We start from the raw sequence: 14,448 nt of genomic DNA on the forward strand, positions 1-14,448 counted from the left end.
AGAAAGGTTTGCTCTGTTTTTTTTTTTTTTCTTTTTGGGTCACACCCAGCAATGCTCAGGGGTGACTCCTGGCTCTGCACTCAGGAATCACTCCTGGCGGTGCTCGGGGGACCCTATGGGATGCTGGGAATCGAACCCGGGTTGGCCGCGTGCTATTGCTCCAGCTCCGGTTTGCTCTATTTTTTAAAAAAATAATTTTTTAAATTATTTGGTCCCGCACGGCAGAGCCTGGCATGCTACCCGTGACATATTTGACATGCCAAAGACAATAACAACAACATGTTCTTCATGTTCTGGGGTTGAGCAGATGCCATCGAGCTACGCAAGCACGCGACAGGGACAAATGAAGACTGGCGCCCGCCCAAGCAAATCAATGAACAACGGGATGACAGTGAGACGGTGAATTTTTTTTTTTTTTTTTTTTGCTTTTTGGGTCACACCCGGCGATGCACAGGGGTCACTCCTGGCTCTGCACTCAGGAATTACCCCTGGCGGTGCTCAGGGGACCCTATGGGATGCTGGGATTTGAACCCGGGTCGACCGAGCGCAAGGCAAACGCCCTACCCACTGTCCAGCCCCGAGAAAGTGAATTCTTTTAGTATTGAGGCCATGCCTGGTGGTGCTCAGGGCTGACTCCTGGCTCTGTGCTCACCCTTCTGATGGGGCTCAGTGGACCCTGTGGGGTGCTGGGGATTGCGGCCGGGTCGGCCGTGGGCATGGCCCGGGCTTCCCCACTGTCCTGTCTCTCCGGCAACTCTATTGAGAAATGGATCTCTGTGTCATGAGTGGGGACATTTCTACCCACACGCTCAGTGACATCACCCGCCTCATGGCCGGGCTCCCAGGCCTTCCCGGGCCGTCCAGGGAGAGCAGGGCAAAGGGAAGCCCCTGGCTGCCGGCACGGGCCCAGGTCACAGCGGCCAAGTGGACAGCAGTTCGATCCCCAGCATCCCACAGGGTCCCCGGAGCACTGCCAGGAATAATTCCTGAGTGCAGAGCCAGGAGGAGCCCCTGAGCATCGCCAGATGTGACCCAAAAAGCCAAAAATAAAATAAAATAAAACAGTGGCGAGTGGTGCCCTGGAACGAGAGAGCAGCACCAGAAAAAAAATAAATAATAATAATAATAATTTTAAAAAAATCAATCCCTTTGGAGAGCGCCCCCTGCTGGGAGGATTGCAGGTCAGCAACCTCGTCGCTCTGGCTGGGCTGAGGGCTTGACCCAGCCAGAGGTCAGGGCAAAATTTGGCTTATTTATTTTTGTAAGTTTGGGGCCACACACGGCGCTGCTCAGGGCTGACTCCTGGTCCAGTGCTCAGGGATCACTCACCATGGTGCTCAGGGAACGTATGGAGGGTGTGACGATCACATCTGGGTCAAGGGCCCTCCCTGCTCAGCCCCCAACTTACTGATTTATTTTATTTCTGTGTGTTTGTTCGGGGGCCACAGCCGGCGATGCTCAAGGCTGACTCCCTGCACTCAGGGATCACTCCTGGAGGTGCTCGGGGGGAGCCTAGGGAGTGTTGGGGATGTAATCTGGGTCGACCGCGTGCTGTACTATCACTCGGTCCCCAACTTACATATTTTTTCAAAGGGGGAGCCACATGTGGTGGTATTCGGGAATTACTCCAATCACAGTAGCTCGGGGGCTACTCCTGGTACAGTGCTCAGGGGTCCCTAACTCCCAGGTCAAACCGAGGTCCGTGCACACAGAACTTGCACACCTCATTTCTGTATTTTCTCCCCAGCCCCAACAATACCAACAATACTCAGGAATTACTCCTGGTATTGCTCAGGCAACCCTATGGGATGCTGGGAATCGAACCTGAGTCAGTGGTGTGCAAGGAAAATGCACTCCCCGCTGTGCTATCGCTCCAGCCCCAACACGGGCTGTTTTATGGGGCCGCAGCGACAGAGGGCAGAGAAGGCGCCAGCCATGCGGCCCAACTGGCCACCCCATCTGGCCTCCCGGGCCCCGCCAGAAGGGACCCCTGAGCACAGAGCCAGGAGTCAGCACTGAGCACTGATTCCTGAGCACAGAGCCAGGAGTCAGCCCTGGCCTCCAAAACGAACCAAACAAGCAAAAAGCGTTGCCTGTTTGCTGTTACTGTTTCTGTGTGTGTATATAGGGGGGTTAGCGGGTGACTATTCTGAAGCCGTGCTAGAGGGTGGCTCCTCCCGGCACCCCCAGCACAGGACAGAGATACAGAGATTGGGGGGGCTTGCAGGACCCGCTGGGGGAAGCCAATTCCCCAGGCTGCTGCACTGCCTGCACCGACCACCAGGGTGCGCTGTCCCTAGGCGGCGTCATCTTCAGGCCAGCCGAACCTGTCACTCAAACCCTCTTGTCTTAATATTTTCAGCCGTGAGAGTGTGTGTGTGTGTGTGTGTGTGTGTGTGTGTGTATGTGTGTATTGGGTGTGTTGGTGGCAGTTCAACCCCTGTCAAAGCTCCTGATCTCTGCCGTTTCTGCATCTCAGTGCAGCTCAGTTCCAGCCAGGGACAATCCCTCTCTTGGGTCCTAGCAACTTTGGGGGTGTGGGGGTGTGTAGGGGCACGCCCCGCAGTGCTCGGGGATTATTCTTGCCTCTGTGCTCAAGAATCACTTCTGGTGGTGCCGGGGATCGAACCATATGGGGTGCCAGGGATCGAACCCGGGCCGGGGAAGTGTGCAGAATAAGCATCGTATCTGCTATACTATTGTTCCAGCCCCAGGGAGAGCAACTTTCTGAGAGCAGGAAGTTAGACTTGGGAACGCCAGCCCTCAGCGTCAAAGTGATAGCACAGTGGGGAGGGCTTTTGCCTTGCACGGGGCAGACCCGTGTTCGATCCCCGGCATCCCATAGGGTCCCCGAGCACCGCCAGGAGTAACTCCTGAGTGCAGAGCCAGGAAGAACCCCTGAACATCGCTGGGTGTGACCCCCCCAAAAAAAATTTTAAAAAAAAAGAGAGAATGTCAGCCCTCAAAGGCTCTCTGGCCGGGGCGGAGTTCTCTGTCAGGGAACCCAAAAGAAATGGTCCAAGGACAAAGTTTCTAGGACGGTGTCAAGGGAAGGGAAAATAGAATAAGGACAAGATAAAATGTCGCACTGAGCCCTCACCTCTGGTCAGCGTCACCCACAAACCCTGGGGTGGACGTTCCACGCAGACTCGGGGCTCAGACGCTGAGGTTCATCTTGTGATTTATTACTATTGCCTGTTATTGTCCCTTAGTTTTTGCCTTGCTTTGGGCCATGCCCAGAGCTCATGGCTTCCTCCTGGCTCTGCACTCGGGGATCACGTCTGGTGGGCCTTGGGGGGTGCCGGGGTCGAACGTGGTTGAGTGCAAGGCGGGCCCTACCTCCGGTACAACAGCTCCTGTCCCCCCACCCCCACCCCTGGAAGCCTTTTTTTTTTTTGCTTTTTTTTTGGGGTCACACCCGGTGATGCACAGGGGCCACTCCTGGCTCTGTACTCAGGAACCACTCTTGGCGGTGCTCAGGGGACCCTATGGGATGCTGGGAATCGAACCCGGGTCGGCCGCGTGCAAAGCAAACGCCCTACCCGCTGTGCTATCGCTCCAGCCCCTGGAAGCCTTTTTTGAGTCCGGCAGATCCAAGAAGGTGATTTCCAGTCCTGGGAGCCCCCTGGTAACCCCAAACCTGGGGGTGCACCCTCCATTGTACACAAACAGCCTGTACCCTGACAGATCCTGTTGGGGGAACATGGGCAGGCGAGGGAGGGGCTGCCCCCCTAACTCCACCCCCCCAACACACACCCAGAGCTTAGAAGCTCTTCCCTCTTCCTACCTCGCCAAGTCTTCATCCAGCCCTTCTGATCTTCATCCTTAAAAATCAAGCCAGTGACCTGGTTTGGGAACAAAAATGACAGCTATAACATTATTCTGGGGAGGGGTTTGGGGGGGGAGATGTGGCATGGTGGGTGGTGACTGGGGCCATTTCTGACTCTGTAGAACTTGGTAAATGGGGTGGCACTGGAATTCAGGTGTTTCTTTTTCCTTTTTGGGTCCCACCCAGTGATGCTCAGGGCTGACTCCTGGCTCTGCACTCAGGAATCACTCCTGGCGGTGCTCGGGGGACCCTATGGGATGCTGGGGATCGAACCCGGGTCGGCCACATGCCAGGCAAACGCCCTCCCCACTGTTCTGTTGCTCCAGCAATATTTATATTTTGGCTTTTTTTTTTCTTTTTGGGTCACATCTGGCAATGCACAGGGGTTACTCCTGGCTCTGCACTCAGGAATTACCCCTGGCGGTGCTCAGGGAACCATACGGGATGCTGGGAATCGAACCCGGGTTGGCCACATGCCAGGCAAACGCCCTCCCCGATGTGCTATCACTCCAGCCCCTATGTTTTGGCTTTTATGGGTCCCACCCGGCGATGCTCAGGGCTGACTCCTGGCTCTGCGCTCAGGTATCACTCCTGGCGGTGCTCGGGGGATCCTAGGGGATGCCGGGGATCGAACCTGGGCCAGCCACATGCCAGGCCAACGCCCTCCCCGCCGTGCTATGGCTCTGCACTTCCCCCTCCCCCCCAGGCTTCGTTCTCTTGATAACTATCCTTTGATATCCCAAAGCGCCTTATTTTGAAAAAGACCAATAATGATTGAAGTTCTACAGATCTAACTTGGCTCAGGACTATTCGGTAGTCGAGGAAACAAGAAGCACAGAGGGATCCCGTCCATGTCGATGACTCATTTACTGAATGCACCAAACCGTCTGGACTGGAGCGATAGCACAGCGGGGAGGGCATTGGCCTTGCACGCGGCCGACCCGGGTTCGATTCCTCCGTCTCTCTCGGAGAGCCTGGCAAGCTACCGAGAGGATCCCGCCCTCACAGCAGAGCCTGGCAAGCTCCCCCTGGCGTATTCGAGATGCCAAACACAGTCACAACAAGTCTCACCATGGAGACGTGACTGGCGCCCGCTCGAGCAAATCAATGAACAATGGGATGACAGTGACAGTGATCATACCATCTGCTTATGGGGTCAACATTCCGGCCTGCTCCCTGCCGGCAATGATCTCTGAGCACAGAGCCAGGAGGAAGCCCTGACCAACTCCAGGGGTGGCCCCCAAATAAGAAAAACAATTAAAAATTTTTTGTTGTTGTTTTTCAGTGGAAAAAATAAAATCTGGGACCAGGGAGAGAAATGAAAGGGCTGGTGCACAGGCTGTGCATGCAGAGGCCAGAATTTGATCCCAGCACCACGTGGAGTGAGGGCCCCAGGACTAAGATTGGGGTAGCTCCTGAGAAGGGCGGGGTGTGACCCCAAATCAAAACAAACCTTCCAAAAAAAAAAAGGGAGGAAGGGGACTGGAGTGATAGCACAGCGGGGAGGGCATTTGCCTTGCACACGGCCAACCTGGGTTCGACTTCCAGCATCCCATAGGGTCCCCTGAGCACCGCCAGGGATAATTCCTGAGTACAGAGCCAGGAGTGACCCCTGTGCATTGCCGGGTGTGACCCAAAAAGCAAAGCAAAAAAAAAACCCAAAAAAATGGGAGGAGGAGAAGTTATACTCTATGGGGCAGTCGAACACAAAAGTAGGAACTGCCTGAATTGTGTTTGTTTGGGGGCCACACCCAGAGCTGACTCCTGGCTCTGTGCTCAGGGATCACTCCAGGCGGGGCTCATGGAACTCTATGCAGTGCCAGGGATCGAACCGGGGTCAGCTACGTGCAAGGCCACGTGGAGCTATTACTCCAGTCTGAGAAGCATGAATTTTTTTTTTTCTTTTTGGGTCACACCTGGCGATGCTCAGGGGTTACTCCTAGCTCTGCACTCAGGAATTACTCCTGGTGGTGCTCAGGGTACAATATGGGATGCTGGGATTCGAACCCGGGTTGGCCGAGTGCAAGGCAAATGCCCTCCCCGCTATGCTATTGCTCCAGCCCCTGAGAAGCATGAATTTTAAACACAACGCATTTGCTCTGATGAGTTCTCTTTGGGTTTTTGTTGTTGTTGTTGTTGTTTTCTTAGTTTTGGGGGACCCCACTGGTGATGCTCAGGGGTTCCTCCTGGCTCTGTGCTCAGGGTTCACTCCTGGCAAGATGTCAGGGATCGAACCCGGGTCGGCCGCATGCAAGGCAAACGCCCTCCCTGCTGTGCTCCGCCCCCCTTCCCACCCACCCCCCCACACACAATCCTGAATTCTGTGGTTGATGCCTCCTGGTGTCCTTGGGGACAAAACGGAGCTGCCCCAAGGTGAAAATGAATCAGCCCAGACAACATTTAGTCTCTCTTTTAATTGTCCCAGCAGCTGGACCCGTGGTGGCTTATTTACGACTTATTATTGTTATTTATTGCGTCACCGCAAGATACACAGTAACAAAGCTGTACACCATTGGGTGTCAGTCACACAGTGTCCCAACACCCATCCCCCCCCAGGGCACATTTCCCACCACCAATGTCCCCAGTTCCCCTTCCGCCAACACCCCCCAGCCTGCCTCTCCAGAAGATACTTTTCTTCTCTGCCTCTCTCCTTTGGGGCATGATGGTTTGCGATACAGATACAGGTACTAGAAGATTATCATGTATGTAGCATGCATCTCTCTACCTCATTCAGCACTCACGCCTCACTTCTCAACTGGCGTGATTCTTTCCACCTGTCATTGGCATAATTACTTATTTTATTTTAATTTAAGCCGATGTATCTGACTGTATTACTGTATCACTGTCATCTCCGTGATCATCAATTTGAAACAGTAACAAGTCTCACAATGGAGACATTACTGGTGCCAGCTGGAGCAAATGTGTCTAACTATACTTTTTTTTTTTTTTTTTTTGGTTTTATGGGTCACAGCCGGCGATGCTCAGGGCTGACTCCTGGCTCTGCACTCAGGAATCACTCCTGGTGGTGCTCGGGAGACCCTATGGGATGCCGGGGATCGAACCCAGGTTGGCCACGTGCGTGCAAGGCAAATGCCCTCCCTGCTGTGCTATAGCTCCAGCCCTATTTTTTTGTTTGTTTGTTTTTTAACGGTAAGGGCCACGAGACAATTTTGTTTTCTTTTTTTGTATGTGTGTGCTTTTTGGGTCACACCTGGCGATGCACAGGGGTTACTCCTGGCAGTGCTCAGGGGACCCTATGGGACGCTGGGATTCGAACCCGGGTTGGTCGCGTTCAAGGCAAATGCCTACCCGCTGTGCTATCACTCCAGCCCCAATTTTGTTTTCTTTATACTCCCCTTTTTACTTATGGAGGACCACTGAGTACAAAGCAAGCAAACCCAGTTTCTAGGTCTGTACCGCCTTGAGAGCTAAATCCCACATCTTTGAGTTAAATAGGCACAAGTCCGGGCCAGGACGATAGAACCACGCGAGGAGGGGCTTTGCCTTGCATGTGGCCGACCCAGGTTGGATCTCTGACACTCGATGCGGTCCCCTAAACCCACCAGGAGAGATCTGTGAGCACAGAGCCAGGAGTCACCCCTGAGCACTGCTAGGGGTGGTCCAGAAACAAAAAAAAAAGCAAATAGGGCCGGAGAGATGATGCCAGAGGGACGGCCCTTGCCTTGTGTATAGCCGGCCCCAGTTCAATCCCCGACACCAAGTATAGTCCCCTGAGCACTGCCAAGGAGTCATCCTGAGCACAGAGCCAGGGACACAGAGCCCTGGATACCTTGGGAGGGTGTGACTCCCCCTCCAAAATCTTCCAAATTAAAAAAAAAATGAAGGACTGGGATAGCAGAGAGCCCCCCCCCCCCATAAACGGCTGTTTCTGTGTATTACTAACAGGTGTGTCTGGGAAACCTTTCACACGTGAACAAGGGCAGAACGATGTGGGGTTCCCCCCTCCCAGGCTCTCTGGCCAGGGCAGTGGTCTCTGTCAGGGGACCCTGAAGGAACGGTCCAAGTACAGGTTTCTATGACAGCGTCAAGGGAAGGGAAAGCAGAATAAGGACAAGGTAAAATGTCGCACTGAGCCCTCACCTCTGATCAGTGTCACCCATGAACTCTGGGGCACACGTTCCACGGAGACTTGGGGCAGAGACGCTGAGGATCATCTTGTGATTTATTACTTCTGTCCATTTTTTTCCCCCTTAGTTTTTGCTTTGCTTTAGTTCCTGGCACTGGGTGGTGGAGGGGGGAGTGGGAAGAGGAGGAGGAGGAGAAGGAGGAGAAGAGGAAGGAGAAGGAGAAGAGGAGGAGGGGGAGAGGAAGGAGAAGGGGAGGAGAAGGAGGAAAAGAAGAGGAGAAGGAGAAGAAGGAGGAGAAGGAGGAGGAGGAGGAGAAGAAAGAAGAGGAGGAGGAGGAAGAAAAGGAAAAAGGAAGAGGAGGAGGAAAGAAGAAAGAGAAGGAGGAGGAGGAGGAAGAGGAAGAAGAGGAAGAAGAGGAAGGAGAAGGAGGAGAAGGAGAAGAAGGAGAAGGAGAAGAAGGAGGAGGAGGAGGAGGAGAGGAAGAGGAGGAGGAGAAAGAGAAGAGGAAGAGGAGGAGGAGAAGGAAGGGGAAAAAGGAAGAAGAGAAAGAAGAAGAGGAAGCAGCAGCAGCGGAGGAGAAGGAGAAGCAGCGGCAGTTGCAGTTACTGCTACTGTTTCTTCATGTCAAAGAACAACAATCAACAGAATCTAAGGAAGGGGCCGGAGCGAGAGCACAGCGGGGCGGGCATTTGCCTGGCATGCGGCTGACCTGGGTTCAATCCCCGGCAACCTACAGGTCACCCAGGCACTGCCAGGAGTGATTCCTGGGTGCAGAACTGGGAGTAACCCCCGAGCACTGCTGGCTGTGACCACCCCAACACACACACACACACACCCACACCCGCCCTGGCTGTGACCACCCCAACACACACACACACACCCTGGCTGTGATCACCCCAACACACACACACACACACACACACCCTGGCTGTGACCACCCCAACACACACACACACACACCCTGGCTGTGACCACACCAACACACACACACACACACACCCTGGCTGTGACCACCCCAACACACACACACACACACCCTGGCTGTGACCACCCCAACACAAACACACACACACACACACACCCTGGCTATGACCACCCCAACACACACACACACACACACACACCCTCTTTAATGAGATGAAACGTGAAACCTCTCTGGAAAGATTACACGCCACTCCATAGGGGCCATATGGCACCAGGCTGTTTCCAGGGGACCCCGGGTGAAAACCCCGTCAGTGGGGGTATGGCGCTAGGCTCGGGGTCACCGGCTGGACAGGGGGACACATGGAGGACGCAGGTGGAAGGGGCCTGGCCGGAGCCCCAGAGCCCTGGGCGCTTCTCGGCTCCCTGTCAGCTGCCTGGCGGCTTGAGCAAGCCGGGGGTCGGGGTCGGGGTCGCTCCCAGCCCGACAGGAAACGCAGGACGGAGCAGGCGCCTCCCCCGCCCGCAACCTTCACCAAAAGGCCTTTCTGGGGTCCCGGCTGCCGGCCCCTGGGGAGAGCAGAGCCTCCCATTTCACAGCCTCAGATGCCAAAGAAGGTGTGTGTGGGGGGGAATGGGGCTGGAGCGATAGTACAGCGGGGAGGGCGTTGGCCTGGCACGCAGGCGACCCAGGTTCGATCCTCGGCATCTCCTAGGGTCCCCCGAGCACCGCCAGGAGTGATTCCTGAGTGCAGAGCCGGGAGTCAGCCCTGAGCATTGCTGGGTGGGACCCAAAAAGCAAAAAAAAATAAAATAAAATAAAGGGAAGGAGGAGAAGGAGGAAGAAGAGGAGGAGGAGAAGGAGGAGGAGGGGAGAGGCCGAGGGACGGGGACGGGAGAGGGAGGCCGAGACAGTTGAGTCACAGGTTTCAGAGCGTTTTTACGAGAAGACACGGGCTCTGGTTTGGCGAGGCCCCGGTTTCCTCACGCTGCGGGGAGGCTTTTAAGAGCCAGGGCTGGCGGAGGTGACCTCTCACCTGGCTTTCCTCACCCCGTCCTCCCCCAGGTGTCCCCACTTACACAACCCTGGCAGCTGCCCGCGCCCACTCCAGCTCTCGCGGGCCCCACCTTCCCGTCCACCCTCCGCGCAGGGCCTCTTGTTAAAATTCCTCCCGACCCACAAGAATCACCGCCCAGCGCCCGAGGTTGCCTGCAGCTGCCCCGGGGCGGAAAGCCACCACCTGACAGCGGCTGTGACAATCGAGCTGCAGAGTGTCACAAGCAAAATTAGGGAAATCGAGAGGACAGAGAGAATTTGGGGAAAGTGCAGGGGGCCAGCTCGACCTCCTGCCGACTCAAGCAGGGTTCTAAGGCAGCAGTGGGGGGGCCAGTGGGAGCTGGTTAAAAATGCAGCATTGGGGGCCAGAAAGGTAGTACAATGGGTAGGGTTCTTACGTTGTGTTTTTTTTTTCTTTTTGGGTCCCACCTGGCGATGCTCAGGGCTGACTCCTGGCTCTGCACTCAGGAATCACTCCTGGTGGTGCTTGGGGGACACTATGGGATGCTGGGGATCGAACCCGGGCCGGCTGCGTGCCAGGCCAACGCCCTCCCCGCTGTGCTATCACTCCAGCCCCTCTATTTTCTTTCTTGTCTTTTTCTTTTGGGCCACACCTGGCAGTGCATACTCCTGGCTCTGCACTCAGGAATCACTCCTGGCGGTGCTCGGAGGACCCTAGGGGATGCCGGGGATCGAACCTGGGTCAGTCACGTGCAAGGCCAGCGCCCTCCCTGCTGTGCTATTGCTCCGGTCCCTCTGGTTACAGCCTTATCCCTCGTGTGCAAATATTCTCTGCTTCTGGCCTCATCTCTCTAATTAGCTCTCAGGAGCCCTTCCCTCAGTCCGTCTCTTGTCCAGGGTCCTGACCTCTCTCCTCCCCCTTCCTCTCCCCCTCCTCTCCCATTACCGTCCCCCTAATTGCTCTCACCACCTCCTCTTGCTTCTCCCTCCATTAGCGCTCCTCAAATCATGACTGTTCCCCACTTAACACCCGCCTGTCCCTACCCCCCTGTCTCCGGGCCTTTGAGTCAGAGCAGTTAGGGAGGCCTCTCCCTGTCCTGACCCCTGACCCCGAGTTAATCTCTTCCCCCATATAGCTAACACCTGATTCTGGCTCCTTTGTAGCTTGTGGGCTTTCAACCTGTTTTTTCCTTGCTTGTCTTTTTGTGGGGGGCCATACCCAGCCGTGCTCAGGAATCACCCCTGGCCAGCTCGAGGGACCATCTGGGGTGCCGGGGATCGAACCTGGGTCAGCTGCATGCAAGGCAAACACCCTCCCCGCTGGACTTTCATTCCAGCCCTACTTCCTTGCTTGGAATGCCCCCTTTCTCTGCCTGACAAGCAAACGGCCCTTCTTTTGGGTTCAGAAAGTGGGGACCAGTCTCCCCCAGTTCAGCTAGGGTCAGGGCTGAGGAATGATCACACCCACTCCCTACAGAAGAGAACCTCATCGGCACTAAGGAACAAGCTCAGTGCAAAAGAGTATAAAATGGGGGCTGGAGCAATAGCACAGCGGGGAGGGCGTTTGCTTTGCACGCGGCAGACCTGGGTTCGATCCCCGGCATCCCATAGGGTCCCAAGAGCACCGCCAGGAGTGATTCCTGAGAGCAGAGCCAGGAGGAACCCCTGAGCATCACAGGGTGTGATGCAAAAACAAACAAAACTGACTTATCTTGCTGCATCCAAAAAAAAAAAAAACAGAAAATTTCACAAAAACATTTTTTAGGAGACAAATTGTGATTTTTTTTTTTTTGGCTTGGCTCTGCACTCAGGAATCACTTCTGGCGGGGCTCAGGGGACCCGATGGGATGCCGGGGATCGAACCTGGGTCAGCCGAGTGCAAGGCAGACGCCCTCCCCGCTGTGCTATGACTCTGCCTCCCAAATGCTCTTCTATTTGGGTAGGTTTGGGGTTCCACCTGGAGGTGCTCTGAAGTAGCTTCTGGCATGCCTTTATCCCCTTTCTGGTTCTCACCCCCCTCCCTGCCTTGAAATGGCTTATTCATGACTTCCACCAGCAGGTACATTCTGGCTAATTCCCGTAGCCCTGACAAACAGCCCATATTCACACCCTAGAGTGTTTTTTAGTTTTTCTCTCTATTTTTTTGGGAGGGGGACGTGGGGAGGGTTTGGGTCACATCCAGAGGTGCTCTGGGAACATCTGTTAAGAGATGGATTTCAACAAGGTCAGTGCCGTGCCGTGCCTGTGCTGTGTGTTCTCTCGTATTATCTCACCCCTGGGACTTGCTTCCTAAATATGATGACCCCGAGGGTTCACCAGGCCCTGACCCTAGTGACTGGGTGATGTGATTTTCACGTCAGCGGCAGGAAGCACCTTGGCCAGAGTCTTCGTGGGTCCTGACGAACCTAGTAAAAAGGATCTTGAACTAAATGACTTGGCCGGACTCCTACTTGCTTGAGAAACCCGCAGGGTTATTAGCAGTTATTTAGCAATGTCCTTTTTTGTACAGACACAGGAAGACAGTGACTGCGATGCTATATAACGTGGGAGTTAATTAACTCCAAAATAATATGCACTCCTGGGCATCCATGTTTGCTTGACTTAAGGCTCAGTTGCCCTTGGTTCCTAGCACCCCAAAAGCAGGGTCCCGATAAGGGACTGGATGGACCCAGGGCAAGCTGTGAGCTACCCTGGCATCGAAATGGGCCAGGCCAAGAACCATGATACTGCACTATATATATATATATATATATATATATATATATATATATATATATATATAGCTTTTTGGGTCACACCTGGCGATACACAGGGGTCACTCCTGGCTCTACACTCAGGAATCACTCCTGGCGGTGCTCAGGGGACCCTATGGGATGCTAGGAATAGAACCTGGGTTGGCTGCATGCCAGGCAAACGCCCTCCCCGCTGTGCTATCGCTCCAGCCCCAATACTGCACTATAAATAAGGTATAAATACCTTTCACAGCCTTACCTCACCCTCAGCCCTCACAAGGTTATCCTGAAATCCTCCAGCTACTTCAACTGAGAATGTTCTCGATTCCTTTCCAAGTCTTCCCCTTCAAAACTTGTCTGGAAAAAGAACAGCAAAAACAACTTAAGGCTAAGCCTTTTTTTTTCTTTTTGGGTCACACCCAGCTTGGGGGACCCTATGGGATGCCGGGGATCGAACCTGGGTCAGCCGAGTGCAAGGCAAACGCCCTCCCTTCTGTGCTATCGCTCCAGCCCCTTCAAGGCAAAGCCCTTTGTGGTAACTGTTTTGGTTCATTTTATTTTGGGGGGTGGTGGTGTTTTTTGGGGGGTGAGGTGGAAGATCCACCTGCACCAGTGGCCAGGGAACCATGTGGGGTGCCGGGGATTGAACCAGGGCCAACTATGCATATCCCAGCCTTGGGAGGTGGCCCCTGCCTTCCCAACCTTTTTCTTATTTTTGCCTTTGCATGATATAGAGCAACAAAAATGCAGACCACGAGAGCACAGCAGGGAGGGCATTTGCCTTGCATGCGGCCGATCCGGGGTTCGATCCCCAGCATCCCATAAAGTCCCTCGAGCACTGCCAGGAGAGATTCCTGAGTTCAAGAGCCAGAAATAGGGACTGGAGCGATAGCACAGCGGGTAGGGCGTTTGCCTTGCACGCGGCGGACCCAGGTTCGAATCCCAGCATCCCATATGGTCCCCTGAGCACCGCCAGGGGTGATTCCTGAGTGCAGAGCCGGGTGTGACCCAAAAAGAAAAAAAAAAGAGCCAGAAATAGCCCCTGTGAAAAGCTGGGTTTGACCCAAAAAAGCAAAAAAAAAAATTTAAAAAACACAAAAAAATAAAAAAACGCAGACCACATCCCAGGGTCTGCTCTGCAGCAGAATTCTTGAATTCTCTCAGCTGTACGCCTCCCTCTGTACCTGTGTTTCCCTCCTGGCCCCGAGTTCCTCAAACCAGCCAAACCTGTTCAGTGTCATCTTTGTCCTGTCTGGAAAACTCTTCCCTGCACTTGGCTGCACCAGATCCTTCAGAAGTCAAGACTTCCTCCCCCACACTGTTCGTTCTCTCTCTTCTCCCCGACACCCCCCATGTGTGTATATGTGCGTGTTTTTGGGCCACATCTGCATATCTGGCAGTGCTCAGGGATCACTTCTGGAAGATGCTCTAGGAACTATATGTAGTGCCAGGGGATCAAGTGAGAGTTGGCCATGAACTCCTGTGTTATTATTTCTCCAGGACCCTGTTTGCTTGTTTGTTTGGTTTTGGGGCCACACCGGTGATGCTCAGAGGTTCCTCCTGGCTCTGCACTCAGGAATCACTCCTGGCGGTGCTCGAGGGACCCTATGGGATGCCGGGGATTGAACTTGGGTCAGCTGCGTGCAAGGCAAGGGACCTACCCTCTGTGCTATGCTCCAGTCCCAGTACTGTTTTTGGTTTTTATTATTATTTTTTTGCCTCTGTACTTATTGGACTGGAGCAATAGCACAGCGGGTAGGGAGTTTGCCTTGCACGCGACCGACCTGGTTCGATTCCTCTGTCTCTCTCAGAGAGCCCGGCAAGCTACCGAGAGGATCCCGCCCGCACAGCAGAGCCTGG

At 54.3% G+C, this 14,448-nt stretch overlaps 1 protein-coding gene across 1 annotated transcript in view; it reads right to left on the minus strand.

The window, feature by feature from the left end:
* ABL2 (ABL proto-oncogene 2, non-receptor tyrosine kinase) overlaps positions 1-3,818 on the minus strand; it is a 76,601-nt gene extending 72,783 nt beyond the window's left edge. The window contains exon 1 of the mRNA XM_055120337.1: positions 3,788-3,818. Within this exon, the coding sequence (XP_054976312.1) occupies positions 3,788-3,803 (16 nt within the window). The 5' untranslated portion in view covers positions 3,804-3,818. The remainder of the gene's footprint in view (positions 1-3,787) is intronic.
* Between the last annotated feature and the right edge of the window lie 10,630 nt (positions 3,819-14,448).

Source organism: Sorex araneus, chromosome X, assembly GCF_027595985.1.
Source record: "Sorex araneus isolate mSorAra2 chromosome X, mSorAra2.pri, whole genome shotgun sequence".
Taxonomy (NCBI): Eukaryota; Metazoa; Chordata; class Mammalia; order Eulipotyphla; family Soricidae; genus Sorex; species Sorex araneus.